General features: G+C 33.3%; 1 protein-coding gene across 3 annotated transcripts; it reads right to left on the reverse strand.

The window, feature by feature from the left end:
• Positions 1-25: 25 nt before the first annotated feature.
• Positions 26-23,427, reverse strand: LOC115876360 (2-oxoglutarate dehydrogenase, mitochondrial-like). 3 transcript variants are annotated; one of them, XM_030892099.1, is made up of 16 exons: positions 23,133-23,425; positions 22,861-23,064; positions 22,630-22,756; positions 21,151-21,406; positions 18,507-18,785; positions 17,623-17,758; positions 16,191-16,371; positions 15,425-15,679; positions 10,961-11,209; positions 10,707-10,908; positions 9,604-9,854; positions 5,022-5,217; positions 4,877-4,956; positions 2,363-2,526; positions 304-458; positions 26-247 (listed from the first exon to the last, which is right to left on the reverse strand). In XM_030892099.1, the coding sequence occupies exons 1-16, from the start codon at positions 23,331-23,333 to the stop codon at positions 145-147; spliced, it is 3,039 nt and encodes a 1,012-aa protein (XP_030747959.1). In that variant the 5' UTR covers positions 23,334-23,425; the 3' UTR covers positions 26-144. The 3 variants fall into 3 exon arrangements, with proteins under 3 accessions (XP_030747959.1, XP_030747960.1, XP_030747961.1); XM_030892100.1 differs by lacking the exons at positions 4,877-4,956; positions 5,022-5,217 and having other exon boundaries at positions 23,133-23,427; XM_030892101.1 differs by lacking the exons at positions 26-247; positions 304-458; positions 2,363-2,526 and adding an exon at positions 2,820-3,059 and having other exon boundaries at positions 23,133-23,427.
• Positions 23,428-23,678: the final 251 nt, after the last annotated feature.

The raw sequence follows: 23,678 nt of genomic DNA on the forward strand, positions 1-23,678 counted from the left end.
AAATATAATTTAAAAATAAAACTAATTATTGAGGACGTTTAAACTGATTTAATACTGGATGACTAGTAAACAAAATACATTCTGAATGATTTAGGTGATAATTGGATGTTGTTGAATTGATGTATGTAATGACGTAACGATTTACTAATCAAGAGCAATAATGCTGGCCATTAAATTTTTTAATTCCTTCTGATATTGTATTTTGTTGCCCGAAGCAGTACTTGCCGATGGTGGTCTTCCATTGTATCTAAAAATATAATGTATTATTTTTATATTTTTTATCACTACTTACTCTTTTATTACAAAATCGGCCTTTTTCCTTTTAGCGCAGTTTCGAATCTTGGATGCATATACATCCAACATCCTGAGTTTTTATGTTCTTCTTGTCCCCATGCGATTTTGGCGTTTTTGTATTTGTTACATTCTTTTACTACAAGATCGTATGGAAATGGACACATCTAAAATAGAGATGCAATGTGTGTTCATAATATTTTGGTTGAAAGAAAAAACTAATGCAATAAATAATATTGATTAATAAAAAATATTATTAAGTAAATAATGCCAGAAACAAAAAATAAATTTGAGTTATTTGATTTGTCAAAATATTTCAAGCTTCATTCAGGACCTCTTATTTAGTGGAATAAATTAAGGCAGAAATCTGTTTAGTTCAGTCATTGGGGATTTTTGCTTGGAAAAAAGTCCGGAAGTTTGGCAACTTTGCAGGTTTATAGGTTTTGGGGTCCCTAACTAAAATCCATAAAATGCACATTTCCAGACTTGCCGCCGGCGCCCAAAATCGGTATTTTGTGAATATCTCGAAAACTATACGTTTTTCGCAAAAATTTGAGGAGAGCAAAATTAAAGAGAATAAAATTTCCTATAAAAAAGGTTTCATGAAAATTTTCGCTAAAGTCAACCGTTTAGGCACAAAATCCCTGGAAATTTTACAATTTTGCGTAAAATATGTTATTATGTATAGTCGATTTTCCGAAATCAAATGTCGATTAGGGTTCACTAAAACTAGTTTTAGTTTAATTTCTTCAATGTTGTCATGAAACAGTGGCGTATCATTAATTCGCTCATTAATTTATGAATAATTAATTTTAATTATTGAAAATATGTACTTGTTTCCACACCACCCAAGAGGTAAAGTATATGGCGCGTTTATTTTAACGTGGTCTCCCCGGAGGCCTACTCCACTAGATAAATTAAAAACTTTAACTTATCTGCACAAGCATGACGGATCTGGCTCATTGATGTCAAGATCGATTGTGTCTGCTGTGTTGAGCTCATCAGGGTGGTCTCTCAATACGTCCAACTCTTCATCTTCAGCCGCCAGAGGGATATCTACAGGCAAGTCAACTCTTCTTCATCGGATTCGTCGAGTGACACTTCAGTGACGTTGTCACAGGATTTTCCATTGCAGTATGCACAAATCATTGAACATTTTAATCCTGCTTTTCTGCATCCGCAGGCTTTACCATAGTTGTTGGTTTTGCATTTACAGGATAAAAATGCCAACAGGGATTTTGGAGCTGGATCTTTCAACGTTCTGACTGGAGTAATGCCTGTTTTTGTTTTCTTCCAACCCCATTCTTCGGCATCTTTGGTACAACCAGACCAATGCTGAACCTGGTGGTAAGTTCGCAATGAATGCTGTCCAGCACAATAAATTATTCATAATTTAATGAGCTAATTAATGATACGCCACTGTTTCATGACAAAATTGAAGAAACTAAACTACAACTAGTTTTAGTGAACCCTAATCGACATTTGATTTCGGAAAATCGACTATACATAATATATCATATTTTATGCAAAATTGTAAAATTTCCAGGGATTTTCTGCCTAAAAGGTTGACATTAGCGAAAATTTTTATAAAACCTTTTTTATAGAAAATTTTATTCTCTTTAATTTTGCTCTCCTCAAATTTTCGTGAAAAACGCATAGTTTTCGAGATATTCACAAAATACCAATTTTGAACGCCATCTTGGCAAGATGGCAGCGCCAGCGGCAAGTCCGGGAATGTGCATTTTATGGATTTTAGTTAGGGACCCCAAAACCTATAAACCTGCAAAGTTTCAAAACTTCCGGACTTTTTTCCAAGCAGGCCCCTTTTTTGATCCCCAATGACTGTGAACTAGTTCCTCTAATTGCAATGTAAGCATTCAGAGCGTCAAAATTAGTGGTAGTAATTATGAATTAGAAGAAAAAAGTATTTTTTGACTATGCGAAATGCCGAAAAACTAATGTAATTATCCATAAATTCATAATGTAAACAGCCTCATTCGGATCTTCGAAATTAGTGGTATAAATTAGTGGTTTCGGTTATATTGTTTATATATTTATATCTAGATCTTACTTGTTCGACACGAGCGATGGCAATTTTGTCGTCCAATTTCTGGTCTTTAATTAGTTTCATGAAATCGTAGTATATTTTGCCGGTACAAAATATTAATTTTTTCACGTTATCTGGATTTTCTGATGCCCGTTCTTTGCAAGGAATCAATCTCTGAAACTCGGTACCTAAAATAATATATACAGGATGCTACAAATTCGAGGTACGAGCATTGGTATCTCGGAAACCGTAGAATGCCATTTTCTATCGAATAAAGTATAAATATACCGCGGGTGCCATTTAAAAATCAAATGTTGTAGTCGTTTCCGGTGAAACAGGAAGTGACCAAAAACAATTGACTATGTCAATCAGTCCTAGTTTATGTCATATACACTACATACCAAATCTCGATTTTTTATCTAAAAAAATAAAAAAGTTATAGGGGTGAGCCACTTTTGTGACGCACCCGGTAGACCTTTTTTCAAAAAAGCAGGTAAAAACTTTTGAGATTGTTGGCCCGTTAGCTTCTAAAATCTTTATCCACTTCAGAGATTGACTTAAACAAGTCATATATTTGTAGCCAAAATTAATTTCCAAGCAGAGGGCTTACTGTTTTTGGTGAAAGAACATCAGAAATATCTGGGCTATTATCAACCGTTTAGCTTTTTAATGACTGTTTAGTGTCCAAAAAGCTTTTCACAAGAATCAAAGCAGCCCCATCCTGTTTTCACAAAAAAAGGAAAAGAGTAGAGCGGGAAAAAGCAATATTTCCAATGTTACCGATCTTGCGGTAAAATTACCGGTAATATTACCACGACAGTATTACCCTTTACATCACTAAATTTACATACAGGGTGGCTCCTCACATACGCCGCGGAGGTTCCAAGGAGAACGACAGTTCGTATTGGAATTAAATTTTGTGAGCATATGTAGGATAATTCAGAACACTTTTTAAAAATATAGAGAGTTCTACAGGGTGTCCCCAAAAAAAGTTACATATCAAAGTTTTGTTTTTTTGTAATTGAACACCCTATATATTAATTTATTTTTGGATTCTGGGAGAAAAATAAAGGTGAGTTTTATAAGTTACCTTACATTACTAAAATGTAAGGTTTTTGACATATTTAACATTTTCTAGAAACAAAGAACAATTTTTAAATTACAATAAACGCTACCTAAATTGGAATCTACCCGGTATAGCCTAATATGTAGTTAAATTAACTATTGTACTTTAAATCAAATTAAAACTTGATCCAAAAACTTATACAGGGTGAGACAAAATTAATGTTGAACATTGGTCACCTTTAAAAGCATGTTATTCTCTTATTTTAAATACAGCCAGTATATTATTTCCGATATTCAATGGAGAATTCATCTCTCTTCAAAATACTAAGGTTGCCTTCCCTCAAACAAAGATTTTCCTAGATATTTTCATTTACATGATTTGATCTGAGTAGATCTTTATTATTTGATAAAATCTAGGTGGTTGTGATATGTCTGACGTTACTTCAACATAGCTGTCTAATTAGTCCAACTTTAACAACTAGTTATCATTTTGTGTGAGTTAAAAAAAAATCTCAGAAATTTGCCGAAAATGCAAACTTATTCTACATCAGAGAGAATTGATATGATTCTATTAGTTGGTGAATGCAGTGTGCATTCATCAATTAAGAGAATACTTAAATGCTCTTGATTTTATCTAGTCTGTTTTTTTATGGGGATGTGTGAAAGACAGTGTTTACAAAACTCGATCAACTAGTGTTGATAACATGACAGAAATTATTGTAGCTGCTTTTTCGAGGTAGAACTCCCTTTTAAAATGAAAATATCCTTTTAGCTCTTGCTAATTTTTGTCCCATAATTATAGGTTTATATTAACTCTGTAATAATTAAAATATGTTTTAAACGTGTTTCTTTTTATTACCCTTGAGTATTTTACTCTACAATCTTTAATTTTTGTTAAATTAACAAAAGGTATATCACACAGCCACCTAGATTTTTTCATATAATAAAGATTTACTGACGCAAAATCATAAAAGTTAAAATATCTGGCAAAATCTTTGTCTGAGGGGTAGGTAACCTTAATAATATTTTGAAGATATATAAATTTCCCATTGACCACCGGAAAAAGATACTGGTTGTTCCATTTAAAATAAAGGAGTAACTTGCTTTTAAAAATGATTAATGTTCCATAATAATTTTGTCTCACCCTGTATAACTTTTCGGGTCAAATTTCAATTTGGTTTAACATACAAAGGTTACTGTAATTAAATATCAGGCTATACAAGGTCAACTAAAATTTATGTAGTCGTTATCGAAATTTAAAATTTACTCTTCATTTTCACAAAATGTGAAATGTCAAAATCCTTAGATTTTAGGTATGCTTCTTTATAGAACTCACCTTTATTTTTTTCCTAGAATCCGAAAATCAATTCATATATAGAGTGTTCCATTAGAAAAAACACGACTTTGATGTGTAATTTTTTTTGGGGACACCAAGGAGGAGAGGTGCCACCTTGTATATTGTGTTATACTTACCTTCCTTCATTTCGCTAAAATTACTTCTAGCCTCGGGGTGACGTAGCAAGCTCTTGGGAGTCATCAGCATTAGGGGTTTTCTATATATACGAGTATTTCATTTTTATTATATAAAATTCAAAAATAAAAAAAAAAATAGATATACCGAAAGGGCAATTTAATTTGTCTTCTGAGTAGATGAAAATAATTTGCTGGCGTCGTACAATTAGCCACAATCCAATTAATGTCAAAAAGCTGTTTCATTGCTAGATTCGTAAAATCTGGAGGAAGATAATCGGGGTCGTCCGCACATAATTCAAGATACCTTTCTACTCGTGCACTGGAATGTTCCGGACCCTGTCCTAAAATACATACAGTCTAAAAGTATAACAAATAACCAATGTATTTTTTGGGATAATAGTTTTCTTTCGGCAATATATATTTATATATTTTTCGAAGGTTTTGATTCTTGGTATTAACCAACCTAAACCTTTTAACCCTCAGTCTAAACGTTTGTTTGATGTGTGTTGTAAATAACATAACTATACAGTTTTATTCCACTTTTGACGTCCAAGTTTATAACAATATTATGTTCTGATAAAGATCGAATAAAGATCGAAATGTCGACATTGATCAAATGCTTTTGACTTAAAAATATTTATGTAAGGACCATAAACCCAAGAATTAAAATCTTCGAAAAATATAACCAATGTACCATGGGTGTCTGAAAAGTGGCTCACCCCTATAACTTTTTATTTTTTTCAGAGAAAAAAACGATATTTGATATGTTAGTATATGCCTTGGTATATGACATAAATTAGATTGACGTATTCAATTGTTTTTGGTCACTTCCTATTTCACCGGAAATTACTACAGATTTTGATTTTTAAATGTCACCCTCGGTATTTTTACTTTATTAATGGAAAATGACTTATTATTAAGAGAAAATGACACTCTGAATAGAATGACATATCATATACCAACTTTTGACATTTTCGCTTAAAAAATCATGTTTTAAATTTTAATCTAGAGTGCCATGGCTGTGAAAAACACCAATTTTTAATCAAGGAACTTTGGAAAAAATATACTTGAGATCATCTCGTTTTTCGTGTCTTGTCCTGGCCGGTTAATAGATGCGCAAATCGTATTATTAATCATATCTCATATCTTAATCATATCTGATTTTTTTTCAAATGGAACAAGATTAGCATATTTGGGAAAAGCATTTTACCAATAATTTGATATCACACACTTGGTATTTCTAGTCAAATTGTCGTTATGAACAGCATGTTACAATTTCAAATAAACCATATGCGAAAATGCCAAAAGTTGACATATGATATGTCATTCTATTCAGAGTGTCATTTTCTATCGAATAAAGTAAGAAAATACCGAGGGTGTTATTTAAAAATTAAAAGTTGTAGTCATTTCCGGTGAAACAAGAAGTTACCAAAAACAATTGAATACGCCAATCAGTCCTAATTTATGTCATACTAATTTTTGTATCTAATTATTATCTAGTCACTTTTGACACGCACCCGGTATAGGAAGCATATTTCTAAATATTTATATTGGCGTAGAACATAAAGTTCGCAATATAAAGAACGCTTTCATTATTTGGACTGTCTATGTCATATGGAGATTCAAACCATAGATAAAAGAAAATAACCATCTATTATTGAAACTCTCTTCTTTTCTTACAGCAATTTTAGCTTTAAATCCATACCTTTGCTTTTGGTCCTCCTCAATACAGTACCCTGTATATTATAGTGAAAATACTGCAGCATTTTTCAGTTAATTTTATATTTTACAGGTACCCTATTAAACAATAGTAACAAAACTGTTGTATTAACGAAACATTTTGATCAAAGTAATTTATTTTATATTTCAAATTATTTAAAATAAAAAAAAAACTCTAAACTGGATTACCACACTTTTCCAAGTACGTTAGTTAGATTGCCTTTACTTAAGATGACCGTTAAGTAAAGGCAATCTAACTAACGTACTTGGAAAAGTGTGGTAATCCAGTTTAGAGTATGTTGCGGTGCTTTATACAGGGTGAGTATTAAATAAGTACAAATATTTTTAGGGTAGTACATTTCGACCCCAGAAACACGTGTATGATTTTTTTTTCGCGAAAAGATATTGAAAATTTGGATTTTTTTTAAATTTTAAAAAATTTAAAAACATAATATCTTCATAATATGGCAACATAGGTAGTAGAGTAAATTTACAAGAAAACCCAGGAAAGATACAGTAGTTCTCAAATTTTAACCTAATTTTTAAGATCATTTGTTTCTTAAATTTTCAAAGTCAAATATCTGGGTTATTTTGGAGTTATTTGAAAAACGACAAAGAGAAAATGTGTTTGTTTTATCGAGATCTACCAGCCCTGAAAATATTTGCAATTATTTGAGACCTTCTATATACAGGATGTCCCAATATTCCATGGACATAGAACCACTGCGTATTTTTGGAATCAAAATAAGTTTATTGGGCATAATTTACCTCTATACAAAAATGCTTCATTTGTCCGTTGTAGGCGTGTGTGAGGGCATAAAATTTTAAGAAAATAAACATATTTTTTAATATACACACAACCAAACTTATATGGAATCATCTATTAATTTTCATAAATTTTGAGATGTATGAAAATGTTGTGTTTATGAATAAAACTCAGTCCTTACCAATGACTTTTAATGAAAAATAATCCATATAACAATAAAAGAAAATTAATCAGTTCCAAAAATAAACAAAATGGTATTTTTTGGTTCCTGAAACGAAATTAAGATTTAAATTTTTAATGGCCAAAAAGCATAAACAAAAAGAAAACTGATAATTTTAATATTCCTTGTTGCCACCTCTAGCCCTTATGCGAGTTTCTATCCGCACTGACATGCTTCTTATTAAATTATCCACGTTGTCTTGGGGTATGTTTTCCCATTCTGCTAATGCTGCATCAATAAGCTGTACGAGATTTCCTGGATTGTTTCGACGAGCTCTAACCCTTCTTTTGAGCTAGTTCCATAAGTGTTCGATAGGGTTTAGATCTGGTAAATAGGCAGGCCAGTCCAAAACTATGACACCTTCCGTTCCAAGACATTCTCTAGTCACTCTGCTGGTATGGGGAGGTGCACTATCGTGCATGAAGTTGAAATTATCCCCAATTGCAGCTCTCCAAAGACTAACGATTGGTTCTAGCACCAAATCAACATATCTCCGATCCGTTAAAATTTGTTGAAGCGGTAACAGTGGAGTTTTTGCTCCCATTATAATACCTCCCCAGAACATTACAGTTCCTCCTTTATATATTGGTACAGATTTGGCAGCCTGAAGTCTCGCTCGTCTTCCTGGAGCTCTGAGAACCCGAATTCGATGGTTATCTGATCTGAGGCCAATTCTGGTCTCATCCGAAACAAGAACATTTTGCCAATTCTTAGTTGTCCAGTTTTGATGTTGAAGGCGTCAATTCAGCCGGTCAATTATATTTTGCCGAGATAACTGTGAGATCCGTAACTCTCTCCTACTGTAAAACCCTCGTGCACGAAGCCTTTTTCTTATGGTTTCAACTAAAACGTTCACACTTGTAGCTGCCAGAAGTTGTCTTTATAGCTCTGGATGAGAAACATTGGAATTTATTCTAGCAATTTAGCACACAAGGCGGTCTTGTTGTTCAGCTGTGACTCTTTGACGACTTTGTCTGGGCCTATCCTTGTGTAGTCGTAATTCCAAGTATTTGCCATTTGTTTTCGATACAACACCCTGGGTAACGCCTACTATCTCTGCTACGTCTTTCTGGAGCATTCCTTGTTCGGTGGGAGGAATCTTTCTTCCCCTCTGTACATCTGTTAATCCAACATAAGGCATTTTTTAATTTTTTTGCATTGAATGAAAATTACCGGACCAATCGTGATTTTACTACTGAACACAAAATTCAAAAGAAAATAAATCGCAGCAGTCATTTATTCTTTATTATCATGTTTATTTCCAACAATAAGCCTTATCTTAAAGTTGTATACCAATTTTTATCCTTGTAAGAAATTTAGTCAGAAATAAAAAGTGATTCCATATAAGTTTGGTTGTGTGTATTTTAAGAACCGATAAATTACGATTTGAATGAGATTTTGAGTGTCTATATTTTGCTAAGTGCTCTAATATTTGACTTCTACAAAAATAAAGAAAAAGTACGAGAAGGGTGACAACTACCCCCACTCCTACATAAATTTTAGTATAAATATTTTTCAACTTCACCGACGGTCATTTTTTTTTGTAAAATGGCCCTTCTAGTAGTTACTACATTTTTTGTCACTTATACGCCATCGCATTGCTTAATTTTTGATGAAAAAAATATATTTTTTCCGAATCTAACTTCCAACGTAACTTCTAACTTCCCTATGTAGTAGATATCTACTGTATGTAGTCTACTTGTGTCTACTTCTTCATAATAATGTTACCCGACAAAACTTTGGTATCAGTTTTAAAAGTTTTAAACCTCAAAACGAGACAATGGATTTGTAATTTCAGTTTTTCAATGATTCTTAGCACAAAAATTAATTAAAGCATGTGGATGATCTCTTAACAATCTTTGATACATGTTCCTAACAAGAAAACTGACTGAATGTAAGTTTTCAGTAGCTTTATCTGAATGTCTAATTTTTTACCTAAATATGGTGTGAATCATTTTTACACCACTTGACCCTACAAAATGCCATCAAAGAAGTAACATTTAGTAACTTCTCTAACTTTACCTTCAAGCCCATGTGGTAATAAACAAACCATCCCGCATTGCCTGATCCATTTGCTTTGTCCACTGCAAATCATAGTGTCGAACATCGTTTGCCCGTTATTTGCAAAGTCTCCAAATTGCGCTTCCCATATTATTAACGAGTGCGGATTTACCATTGAGTATCCGTGTTCGAATCCTAGCACTCCATATTCGGAAATTGGACTGTTGGATACTGTATAAGATGCCTGATCTGGATACAGATCTCTAAGATACCTAAATAATTCATGGTAATATAGAGGGTAGGCTTTAAATGAATATGTGTACAAAATTGTTTTTGATGAATATGTCTACAGGCTGGTACGAACTGCGTTCCGGAAACTTCGGTAGCATATTGTACAGATAAAAATAAGTAAAAAAGTTCGTATAAATGTATACCCTAAAATCCTTGGTTTCCGAAATACGGAATGTAGAAATTTCATTTTTATTTCGATTTTTTCCAGATAATTTCTGAAGTAACGTCAATATTTGGATGAAAATTGGTGTCTGGAAGTTTTTTGACATGAGAAATTTGATTTTGATATTAATATGACGCCTACTTGTAGAGGGCGCCATCTACTAAATTATAATCTATAATTTATTAATATTATTTTGATTTTAATTTTATTAATTGTGATTAATAAAATTGCGTTTATCTCATCAAGGAGGCCGAATGCCACAAAATATCAAGAGATAACTTTTAATTTGCATTAAACGGCCTACACAATTTTGATATCAAAAAAAATAGGTCAGTGGCGCACGTGTTTTTTTTTGAAAAATATTCCAGTGATAACCCATACGCACGCCCCTGATGAATTTACCGCCACTTTTTTAGCATTAAAATATGTAGCACTAATAGTAACTTTTACCCTCAAAATTTCATTTGAATTCCTAAAAGTACTTGGAAGAAAATTATAATAAATCGAAAAACTGTTAAAATTTGAACACCCTGTAGCTACGAAACAAAGCGGAATCGGACCTATATTGATATGAAAAATAAATCTTATTCTTACGTGAGGAGTATCCCCACGAGAGATGGCACATGTTTTTTGAAACACCCTGTATAACTAGTATTATATTAATTCTTACGTGTATCTTGTTTTATCTTTGGTTTGATGATGTAACACGTGATGTCTGTGAGAAAATGTTCCTCTTTCTACGTCTTCACCGGACAATCTCACATGAACACCCTCTTTTAGTAAACTACCGAATGTAAGTGCTTCTCCTAGTGCCCAATCAATGGTTTCATTTTTAACCATATCCATTCTCAATCTTAATATTCTCTGTAAATCTAATAACAATAAATTTAAATTTTTAGATTTAAAAATCATATTTGTAAGTACTTTTATGAATCAGGAAATCGCCTGGTGGGGGAGTAGAAAATTTAGTTGCGATATGTTTTATTACATCTAGACTCACTCCCGTCGGTTCGCATTTGGTCATATCCTTATTTTTGAAGAAGTGTTTCCAAGGAGAGTCTATCCAATCGCCGAATCTCACTGTTGTTTCTTTGGCAGCTTTGGCAAATTCGAGTTCACAAATTTTGTCATAAGTGTCTCTATAAGCGTTAATTTCGGCATCTGTTACAATTCCTGAAATAATTTCCATATTTAATGTACGAATAAAAACTTTTTTTTCGCCATTTGTTTTTCTACTGTAGCTTGCTAGCTTATTTCAAGAATAAAATTCAACGTTAACGATTAATTACATTCTAATTTCAAGAATGGTTGGCTAATATTAGTCATTACTCTAACTAATATTAGTCATTACTACTAACATTACTCTACGCTGACACGGACCACTTTCCAACGACAAAACAGTGGTTAAGCTGTCGCAGCTACCGACAACGGACGTTACAACCACAACTGCGCGACAAAAATGTCGTCGAGAAGTCGCACGTGTGAGCTGTTGGACGACACCCGAACTACACCTAAATTTTTGATTTATTCAAAAATGAATTTTGAAGAAGTACTGCTGTGGCTTTTGCTTCGAAAATAAGGCGAAACCGCAGGAAAAAAATTTATTGGGTTCATCCAATTATAGAACATAAAAATGAAAGCCAGTTCCAAAAACTTATCCGGTGTTAAGAATGTATGATGAAAAATTTCTGTGAAGGTTCTGTGAAGTTGAAGTTACTATAAAAATGCTTTCCCTAGGAGATGCAAGACCTTGTCGTTGGTGGGGAAGTTCCTGGTCAGGTGCTGGGGGGAATCCCTCCTAGCACTTGGCTTGGTCAAAGAAGCATCTCACTCATCGTCTTGTCCCTGACTGTAGTGTCGTGGCCAGGGAATTGCACCAAGATATATAACGATACCGGGCGGGGCTACGGACAGCCTCAACCTTGGGGCATCGGGGGGCACCCCATTGTATTTTACCCCTTACTTCTACATGCGGGGCTCTGTAGAAGTGGACCGACTGTCCCTAGCGACTCATGGGAGCACTATGAGATCTGGTAATAATAATAATAAAAACATCACCGGTGAAGCTGTGGGGAAACCCCCTAGCTACACTGGGAACAGTAACAATGAAAGTTCCAAGGGGCCAAACCCAAAGAGAACTAGAGGAGAGGTGGCTGACACTTGCGTGAGACCATCCTCCGCAAGTGGCATACAAGCTACCACCTTCTCCAAGGGTCGGGAGCCTACCTCCTACCTCTAAACCCAACAGGCGACACAAGCTACCGTTTCGTCTACCCGGCCTGGGTCGTAGCTCCTCGACTGTGAAGGACACGGGTCTCCGTAGGAAGTTCTGGGACTGTATGATGAGTTATAACTCAAGAAAGGGGGACACAATAGATCTCTAAGGTCGCAGAGATTAACCCCCCTCCCACTTATTCTAAATTCTAATTCTATAAAAATCAATAGTTATGTTAGACTACTGAATCGCATAATCACACATTTATCTATCACAAAAAATATATTACATTACCTACATTTAACTTGCAAAATTATAATTTAAAAAAAAAATTAAATTAAAATTAAATTTATTAAATTTAATTTTAGGATTCGTGTGCTCATCATATCTAATAAATCAAGATAGGATGCAAATATTTTGCAAAACCCGCAATATATACGAGTATATAATTCTAGAAAAACGAGATACAAATAGGCCAGTAAGCGAGGATAAAAATAGGGTATTACCTCCGAATTCTTGACACCCCCAATGTATAACAAACAAAACTTACATAGTTGCAATGTGTGCTTTCACCTTGGGGGTGAGTGTCACCCTTTCTGGGGGGTGAAAAATAAATCACCCATTTTAATTGCAAAAGTCAATAAAGGGATGAATTCTAAGCAAAAAATGTTTTATATTTTTTTCAGAAAATTAATATTTGCCTAGTTATTTAGGATTGAAAATGTTAATTTTTTATCTCAAAACTGCATATTTTTCTGCCATTTTTTATAAATAACTCGAAAACCTTGCATTTTATCGCTCATTAAAACAAAAAATGAAGCTTTTGGAAAAACGAATGATTACTGTAGGTGTAATAGTAGCCCAATTATCATTCTGTAAAGGTGATTTTTTATTTTTCGAAAACTAAATTGCAATCTTTTACCGTAAACTAATGGCGAAAGAACACATTTTTCGAAGAAAATGAATATGACCGTTTTTAAAGTGATTGAAAAGACCTTTTAAATGCTTTTTTAAAAGGTCTTTTGAAGTTCGTAGCTCCAAAACTCTTATGATAAAGTTATGATAAAAACAAAATGGTCACCGCATTTTTTCGGAAAAGAATAACAACAAAATCTATGACTAAAATCATAAAAATAAAAACTATCAATTTGTAGGAAATTACACGAGCTACAAATTAACCTCTATAGTTGAACAGTCTTGAACTTTTAATATATACGAGATTTTTGGGTTTTAATTGCTCAAAGAAGGTGGTCCTTACACGCAAGTCAACTAAAAAAACGTAATATCTACGAAATAAAGAGAACTAAAGAAAAATTGAAAGAGAGCAAAACTATTGCAAAAGCTGCTATTCACTGTTAAAATTTCACGTGAGTTGGTGCAGGCGTTTAGAATTCGGACCCTAAAACCCTCGCTTACTAGCCTAAAAACAATGATTCTACTTAATGAAAATAAAATAACGCTTCAAACATTTGCTAAAATAGTTTTTGCATATTATTTCGAAACACCATTTTTGTAATAAGACGGGTTTTGCAATTTGACGCCTCATATACCGTATGATCGATAAAAAAACAGCGTCCAGTTGGCTTAGAAATGAACATCGATGATATTCCCCATATAATTTTACATATAAAATGACAGCGATCTTCATTTCATAGCCATGGCTGATTGCCGTTTTTTTTTCGATCATAATATGGTACTTTAGGTCATTCACCTACACCAATGTATGATTTTGCTTGGAGATTTATAGCCATTGTAGCTTAGACTATAAAACTGACACGAATATGGAAAGACTGCAATATCCCAGCGCAACAAATTAAAATTAGTAAACACATTGATCTTTCCTATCGCTACTTACCTGTATCCTGAAAACTACAAACAGACGAAAAATAGATGCTTTCGAAATGTGGGTCTACAGAAAAATGCTGCGAGTTTCATACAAGTTAGCATAAAACGTTAAAAAAAAAGACTTTCAATCAAAGTAAACCAGTCATACCTTAGGTACTTCGGGCACATTTCGAGAAGAACAGATGGACTGGAAAAAATCATAATCGAAGGGAAGATTAATAGCAAACAGTGGCGGCTCGTGGGTAAAAAATTAGATGAAGAGTTAATTTTTTTGGCGCATTCACCATTTTGTCAACATTTTTTAAAATATTATTTGAAAAATTTTTGCTGCATTCACCATTATGTCAACATTTTTTTTGTTATTATTTATACACTAATACCTATAATATTTTCGTTTTAGTTTGGGCTAAAACGCATTAAGTAAAAAGAGATATAACCAGTTTTCGATAAACACATTATTTTGCATTCCAGAGAAAATATAATTAAATTTAAATAAATATAATAAACATTATATACAGTGTCCACCATAAAGTTGGATCCATATGGACGTTTTTTTTATATTAGAGTTTTAAAAAAAAATTTTGTGGCAATCACTTCTGCTTTGAAAACAACTTAAAATGCACCAAGCTAAAGTTGACAGCTGTTAACATCTGGGAGCTGCCAAATACAAAATATTTAAAAGAAAATTTTAAAAATTGGTTAAATTATTATTATTTTAAAAAAAGTGACTAACAAAATTATGTTTCAATTTTGACTTGGTGGAATTTAAGTTATTTTTAAAGCTGAATTGATAGCCACAATTTTTTTTAACTCTAATACCAAAAAACCGTCCATATGGATCCAACTTTATGGCGAACACTGTACCTAATTATTGAATGGCTTCCCCGAAAAACGTTGTAACCGACATTTTTTTCAATATAGAGATTTCAGTGAAATAAGGTTGTAATTTTCATAGGTATAGCGGTTTTTCCTCGTTTTTTTCACTGAAATTTCGATATTGAAAAAATTGTTGGTTACAACCGAGGAGCCAAAAATAAATTCTGCGCCGCCGTCACGCATTTCCAGAACAAAAGGAAGACGAAGAGAACTGCCCAAAACCAAAAAAGTATAGACATTTTTTACAAAGAAATTATTGGTCACGGCCTGCAAGAGGTTTCTATAGCCGCTCAAGATAGAGAGGGATGGAGAACAACGATCCGAGCAATTGAGACATGATGTTACCATACTCTTTCGAGAATTAACGGACGAGAAGAAGAAGAAGAAGGTAGCTTACCAATAGACTTAAAAGAGTGCTTACTAGAAATACATTTCTCGTTTGCTGATCTTACCTTGTTGCTTTGCAGCTTCACAATATTTTTCCCAAACATTTTTCATTCCTTTAATTTTCGTGTACAGTACGGGCTGGGTAAACATCGGCTCGTCCGCCTCATTGTGTCCATGCTTTCGATAGCACACAATATCAATCACGACGTCCGTTTTGAATTTCTGTCTCCACATTGCTGCTATCTTGCTGACGTATATTGCGCTTTCCGGATCATCACTGTTTACGTGAAATACAGGGGCGTTCACGACTTTGGCTATATCTACAGTACCATTTCAATTGGCAACATGGAAGCAACACAATATTTTAGAAGGGAAATTAAAGCATTTTTTACAAAAACGCATATAGTTATAACTTATAACACAAGAATAATAATCTATAATGAATAATAAAATCATTGTTGTGCAATAGTATCCGATGTTCTACTAAGAATAGCTCTCGGCTGTATCTCAGAAAGTATTAGTCGTAGAGTAGAGTTTTCTATTGTAGAAACGGCCGTTAGAGGCCGCAATTTTTATGGCAAACAAAGTCATAGCAATTGCGCCCTCTAGAGGCCGTTTTACCAAACTTCAAAATAATTTCGAGTAATTTCTCATGGCCTCTTTAGTTATTAATACTTTTTTTCGCAGGCATTACGACTACTACTTTCCGAGATACAGCCGATAGCTATTTATATTGGAACACCCTGTACAGCAGAACAATAATTAATCTGTCCAAGTGTGTTTTGTTAAAAATACTTCAGTTTTATATATCTTTGTTTTTTTTTCTATTACCTGTACAATAAGGGGCTGATCGGGAGAATCTAGGATCGGTAGTGAATCCTATTTGATTGTTAACTACAATGTGTATGGTTCCGCCTGTTTTGTAATTAGTAAGGTTTGAAAGATTAATTGTTTCGTAGCATATTCCCTCTCCACAAAAGGCAGCATCGCCATGCATCAAAATTGGAATAACCTATTTTTTATATACAAGAAATTACTATACAGGGTGGTCCGAATTATGTTTGGGAAACATCCCAAAATGCTATCTTTCAGATATATAGGGTGTAGAATTTTCATTCTTATTCGTTTTTTTTCAAATAATTTCTGAACCGATGTCAATATTTTGATGAAAATTGGTATCTGGGTGTTTTTTTTTAGAAATTCGATTCAGATGTTAGGATGACTGCTACTTGTAGGCTGCGCTACCTACATGTTTTTAACTGTTTTGTTTTATACTAATGTGAGAAAAATATACATTTTCGCCATTTTTTGCGCCACTGGCTTTTTTCTTTTGATATCAAAATTGTGTAAGCCCTTTAATGGAAATTAAAAGTTATCTCTTGATATTTTGTCGAATTTGGCCTCCTTGATGAGATAAACGCCATTTTATTAATCGCAATTAATAAAATTAAAATATAAATAAAATTAATAAATTATAGGTATATTTTACCTAATTTATTATTAAATATTATTACTATTAGTCCAGCCTACAGCAATTTAAAATAAAAAAAATAATCGTATTTAAGATAATTACGAAAACTTTAACGTTTAAGGTTTTAAGATCCTGTAACTCTAAAACTATGCATTTTCATAACCATGAAATTTTTTCATATTTTTTTGATGAGGAATCAATGTCTACTTATTTAAAACTCTCGCAAGTTAATGATATTAATTTTTTTAAATGTTATTAGACTTGGATCAAGGCAAATTCATAAAATTGCGTTTATCTCATCAGGGAGGCCGAAATCGACAAAATAACAACTTTTAATTGGCATTAAACTGTTTACATTATTTTGCTAACAAGAGAAAAAAGTCAGTGGCGTACATGATTTTTTTCGAAAAATATTTCAGTTATAACCCATATGCACGTCCCTGGTGAATATGTCGACACTTTTGTAGCTTTAAAATATGTCGCATTTATAGTACTTTTATCCTCAAAATTTCATTCGAAACGCTAAAAGTACTTGGAAGAAAATTATAATAAATCGAAAAAATATTAAGACTTTAACACCCTGTAGCTACGAGACAAAGCAGAATCGGACCTATGTTGATATGAAAAATAAATCTTATTTTTACGTGACTTTTATCTCCCCCACGAGAGATGGCACATGTTTTTTGAAACACCCTGTATAGAGGTAAATTATTGTGTCTAATTAACTTATTTTGATTGCAAAAATACGTAGCAGTTCTATGTCCAAGGAATATTGGGACACCTTGTAGGTACCTTTTTTTGTTCGTCGTCATTAAGGTAAAATTGTTCAGCCCGAACTCTTCCCTGACAAACGGAATGGCCTTCCTCCAAATGCGATGGATTTGCTACCAATACTATTTTCACCATTTTGTTTGTTACATTATTTTTCCTGAAACAAGATTATACAGAGTAATTCAAATTCGACACCCTCTAATAGTATGGTAATCGCAAAATCAACTTTGAGTGACAAGCGATGGCGACAGCGCTGCCAGATTGTGATGGATTTATGAGATGAATCTTAATTTAAAAACTGACAAACAACATATTTATTTATTATATAATTTTTTAAAGAGTTTTACGTTTTATTTTTAATTTAATAACTAATATTTTAGTGATAATATGATATTTAGTACTTGGAAGCAAATTATAATAAATTGAAAAAATATTAACACTCATTAACATTACCATATTAACACCCTGTAGCTATGAAACAAAGCAGAATCCGACCTATGTTGATATGAAAAATAAATCTTGTTTTTACGTGAAGAATCTCCCCAGGCGAGATGGCACATGGTTTTTGAAACACCCTGTATATCTAACGAAATTTATTTTTACCGGTCCCCAGTCGTAGTTCCATTCATTATTTTAAGTATTATTATTCAAACAATAGAGAAGTTGTTTTCTGTGTGAAAAAAGTGAAAAAATACAAAAAATCAAAAGTTGTAGTCAAAAAGTAAGTAATTTCCGGTGAAACAGAAACTTCACCAATACGCCAATCAATTCTTATTTATGTCATAGGTAGGTATACTAATATACCAAATCTCGTTTTTTTATCTAAAAAAAATAAATATAAAAGTTATAGGGGAAAACACCATCAGGTATTTAGATAAACGTCTAGATTGTTATAATAATTATACCTTTCAGCGTAGACCCCCAGATGGTATTTTACATCGCCAGAGCCCTCATCTTCCGGTTCTAAACCATGAAATTGTGCAAATATTTTTTTCAGCGGCTTTCGACATATGTTGGCCAACACATTTAGTCTTCCGCGATGAGCCATTCCAAGTATAATCATTTCCCCATCCAGTTGCGAACAAGTGTCAATGATTGTTTTTATACAGGGAATCATAATTTCGCAACCTTCAATGCCGAATCGTTTTTCGCTTGGCCATTTCCTTTGAAGAAATTTTTCGAATCTACAAATCGTTAAAATTCAATATTTACTTTTGCACTTTTAGACTTTTAGTCAAATTATAGAGGTCACTAGGAAAAAAGTGTTGGAAAGCTAACTATAAGTTTGATTGGTTGAGTTGACGTGAAAGATAAGTATCCTAGATTTGCACGGTTGCACGAGCCCGCTCGAGTCAGGAGTAGGGATGGGATAATTCGAGCGAAAATTGGCTCGAGTACTCGATACAAGTGACGAGTTACGAGCGACGAACGCAAGCGATCCTAGAATGTAATAAATTGAAATCCGATTTTAATGTGAAATACTCGATACAAAGCCGAGCGAATTTTCTACATACATTGCAGGTAGCAAATTTATACGACGTTATCCGTTGCATATCTGAGTGACAAAGTTTTACGACCTACATCGACAATTGTTGAAATAAACTAAACTAAATTAAAGCGAATACTCGTCGCTCGTCGCTTGCTACTTGTCATTCATCACCGACAGAATATGTGCTCTTCGCACGCAACTTACTGCTTGGCGTTACAAGCCTACCTACAAGCGACGGGCGAAAACCCGTATTTTTAAATACGAGCGATATTTCGCTTGAGCGATCACTCGATTATTGAAATAGCTTAAAACTCGATTACTGTATTATTGAAATTAATTGGGTTTTCCCATCACTAGTCAGGAGGTCCAGAAGGCCACAAAATTCTTGGATTTTTTTTAGATTTTCGCCTATAGGTCCGAAATGTTGCTTTCTAGCCATTATTTCATTATCCGTAAATTAAAGAGCATTAAATTCTGCGTAAAATAAGTATCAACTCGTTCAATTCGGTTCAGTAGTGTGGTTAGGTGTGTAGTTTGTGAACGAACTAGTTCCAATGAACTATTCCGACGCCGGAACGAAAGGAACTAGTTCCAGGTTTCCTAAACAACTAGTTCCTCAGGAGCTATTCCGAGGACCGAAATATAATAATATGAAACGGCGACGGATCGGTCAGCGCGATCGTAGCCCGATGCGAGGCGGGAGTGGGGAGTGCCAGCCGTATGTTACCGGTCTCGGACCAAAAGGACCGAGAGGAACTAAAATAAAAGACTAGTTCACGGACGAATCGGCCAGCGCGATCGTAGACCGAAGCTATGCGGAATGGGAGGACCAGCCGTATGGTATTGGTCTTGGACCGAGAGGAACTAGATGAACTACATAATTAAACGACTAGTTTACGAGATTCTATTCAGTCCGCAGTTTTGATATACAGGGTGCTATAAATTCGAGGTACGAGCATTGGTATCTCGGTAACCGTAATAGATACGAACATGGTTAAATTGGGGCAAAGTTGCGCTTTGGGATGTTTACCAAGATGCCATCAAAAAAGTTTTAATATTTTCAAGGATTGTTGAGTTTTTTGGAAAAAAACGGATTTTTTTGAAAATTAATTTTATTTTTTCCTGTCGTTATTTTTAAGAAAATAAAAAAAGTAATTGCACATTCTCATAGCCACTTTATAAGGGCTATCTGATAATATTTTTAGATTTTCAAATTAGCTGATAATTTGTGAGATACAGAGGCCAACCTAATTTTTTTAAATACTGGCCTGCATTTTTTATTTCAGATTTTGAAAGAACTTGGTCTCCTGAGTACAATGATATGCCACACTTAATATTTTTTTTTGTTTCGGACATTTGAACACAAGTTATTTAAACTAATTTCAAGTCTGGTTCTGTTTTTTTAATATTTAATCTATTCATCGTTACATTATTGATGAACTTTCAAACTTAAAATCTAAAAATACCATCAGATAGCCCTATTAAAGTGGTTATGAAAATATGCAATCAGTTTTTTGATTTTCTTAAAAGTAATGACAGGAAAAAAATAAAATTCATTTTCAAAAAAATCCGTTTTTTAGGCTAAAATACTTGAGAACTATTACTTGTAACGCTTTTTACTAAAAGACCTTGTTAACGTAAAAATTGCATATATATTTTTTTATTCAGTACTATAATACAGATACGGACAAAAAGTTATTAATCTTCAAAACAGTCAATAAACATTTGGCTGGCGCCCCTCCAAACAATAACTCCTGTTTGACATCGAAATCGAATTTCTCATGTCAAAAAACACCCGGACTCCAATTTTCATCCAAATATTACGTTAGTTCAGAAATGAATTAGAAAACATCGATATAAAAATGACATTTCTACACCCTGTCTCTCCGAAACGACGCATTTTAGAACATACATTTATACGAAAATTTTTACTTATTTTTATCTGCGGAATACGCTGCCGAAGTTTCTCGAATACAATTCGGACCACTCTGTATATTAATTTATTTATACGAAGAATGCTTTTTTGTCCTTGGAATATATTTTTTTCAATTATTACTTACAAGACAGCTCGAGCAAGCCTTGTGAGAAGTAGTCTTTTTTCCGCCTTGTTTAGTGATACAACTCCAGGGACTTCGAAATGTTCTCTTAACCAGTTACATCGTTCCACATCGTTAATGTACATGTACTCGATACCAATGTGTCGACAATATGCCAGCTCCAGACGTTTGACAATTTCTTTTAAGGGCAAGGATGTTTCGCTGCCTCCTATACGAGTCGATTCGGGTAGTAGAAAGGGTGTATTCATCATGGAGCTCTCTGAAATCAGATTAATTTTAGTTATTTATAAAATGGACTAATTGCGTATTAGCCCAGTCAATCTGGAGATTGAGGTGGAAAAAATTAGTAACCAACGAATCTCAGCGGGAATTTATAGATAATGATCTTCTATTTAACCCCTAAAATGTCCCAGTCGGTACTAGTGGGAGAAGTTTGAAAAAAAAAACGGCCTCCATGTTGGATTTTTTGAATTTTCAAAAAAACTACGAAACGGTTTTGGTAGAGAATTAAATTTTAAACATTTTACTTTACATCATTTTTCTCTAAAGTAAATATTAACCGATATAGAACTATTTTTTAGTTTATCTATTACAAGTTTTCCACCCCCCAGTTTTTACATTAAAAGTGCGTTTTCAATAACTATATAACTATAACTTCTAATTCTTGTCTAGAGTATACGGTATATATTATTTTTAAATTTAAAAATAAAAACCTTTAGTCTTTCTCAAAGATAAAAATCCACAGGCGCTAAGTCTGGCGGTTTCAATGGCCAACGGCTGCGACTTTGGTTAGCTATTCAGTTATTCTTGAAATTGTCTGCAAAAAATTGCTGACAATATCAGCGTTATGAGGCGGTGCCTCGTTTTGCTGTGTTTTCGTGTTCCATTAGGGGCAGATCATCGTAACGGATCCAAAACCTACTAGCCTACTAGGTAAAAGTGGTAGACTTTTAAAAATTCTGTATTTCGAAGACGACTCGAACAAAATATCGTGTGCTATATTTTTGGAAAGGTAATTTTAAGTTCTTGTCAAGTGAATTAAAAATATTCAATATGACCCAAATAAAACATAAATTTTTCTGCTGATAACTCGGTGCGGTTTTTACCATCATGTGCTGCTGATAAACCATGTGCGGTTTTTACCATCATGTTTTTGATAAAACATGAGCTTTGAAAACTTTTGAGCTCCAGGCTCCGATATTAGTTTTGTCTATCTTCTATGGAAAAGGGCATTTCCCTTTAAAATTGTCCAATTTGGTCCACTCTGTACATACAAGAAAGTTAAATAATTGATGTTGCATGGGTGGTACGTTGTTGAAATATGATAAGAATTGGTGTAGACTATTCCAAATATCATATAATACACATTCTGATAGTATAACAGCAGTTTTAAATCTTATCTAAATCGTATATAATCCAACTTAGATATCATACATGAATTGGTTTATAATGCTTCCGAATTATATACTTTTTAACACTTACCTATTTTGTGGTATCTTATTACTTCAGGTGGACTCTTTCCAAATTTTTCACTCAAACTAGTTGTTTTATCGTTAATATCGAACATTTCATATAGCGGATTTGTTCTCGCTACTAAATGACCACGAACCTGCAAAAATGATGACTATAAATTAGAAAATATTATATTTTTGAAAGATTCATTATTTGAAGAATACGGATTATTATGGTGTATGTAAAATAACATATAAATACTTGGTAACTTCTGATGATAGCTTGGACATTTAAATGTTCATCTATTTCTTTAGGACTGGCAGGATTGCTAACACTTGGTGCTGTTGCTGCAGTTCTAACTGTAGTTTTTGGTGTATTTGTAGGAGCCAATTGCTTCTTAACTAGTACAGGCTCTAATGTAGGAGGTCTCTGATAATCCCTTTCGCGAAAATATGCATCCCATGACTAAACAAAGATACAAAACAAAATATATACAACGTATCTGAATTCTGTTAGTTTGATCATATACTTACTGCATGAACACTACTGGGATCTCTTAGCCAAGCTTTGTACATATCTTCAATATACTCTTTAGAGTCGCCATTTAAAAACGATTCTTTATTTGAAGCTGCTGAAGTGCCGAATTTCTCCGATTTTGATAATCTGCGCTGAGCAAGGTAAGTGTTCAAGGCTTTGATAATTTGTATGATATTTGCCACTGCGATTTTTAACATAATTGCTGTAATTTATTCTTTTTAAAACATAAACTTTAATGATAATAAAATGTCAGACATTGACATGACTAAAACAAAATTATTTAGGTTATATAATTTTTGGTGTTTAATTTTAATAATGATTGAATTATAACATGTGGTGCAAAGGTGGTTCATCGGAACGCGGGACATGGGAAATGCCATGTAAATTTTGAAAAGGTTTTTTAAAAAGAACTTGATTATCTCTCCAGATGATTTTATGGAAAAGTTGTATTATACTTTTTTGAAGAGGCGTTAAAGTTGGACTTTCGTCTATAGAATTTCGATTTATTTGGAATAGGCATTTAAATGTTATTTGCAAAAAAA

Source organism: Sitophilus oryzae, unplaced genomic scaffold, assembly GCF_002938485.1.
Source record: "Sitophilus oryzae breed Bouriz unplaced genomic scaffold, Soryzae_2.0 scaffold_1432_pilon_pilon, whole genome shotgun sequence".
Lineage (NCBI taxonomy): Eukaryota > Metazoa > Arthropoda > Insecta > Coleoptera > Curculionidae > Sitophilus > Sitophilus oryzae.

Coding starts and splice junctions, on each gene's coding strand:
- LOC115876360 (XM_030892099.1), bottom strand. CDS start 23,333: ATGTTAAAAATCGCAGTGGCAAATATCATACAAATTATCAAAGCCTTG. Junction 9,855..10,706: donor AAAGATAAAACAAGATACAC/GTAAGAATTAAT, acceptor TGAATTATTTAG/GTATCTTAGAGATCTGTATC. Junction 5,218..9,603: donor ATTACCACATGGGCTTGAAG/GTAAAGTTAGAG, acceptor TATGTATTTTAG/GACAGGGTCCGGAACATTCC.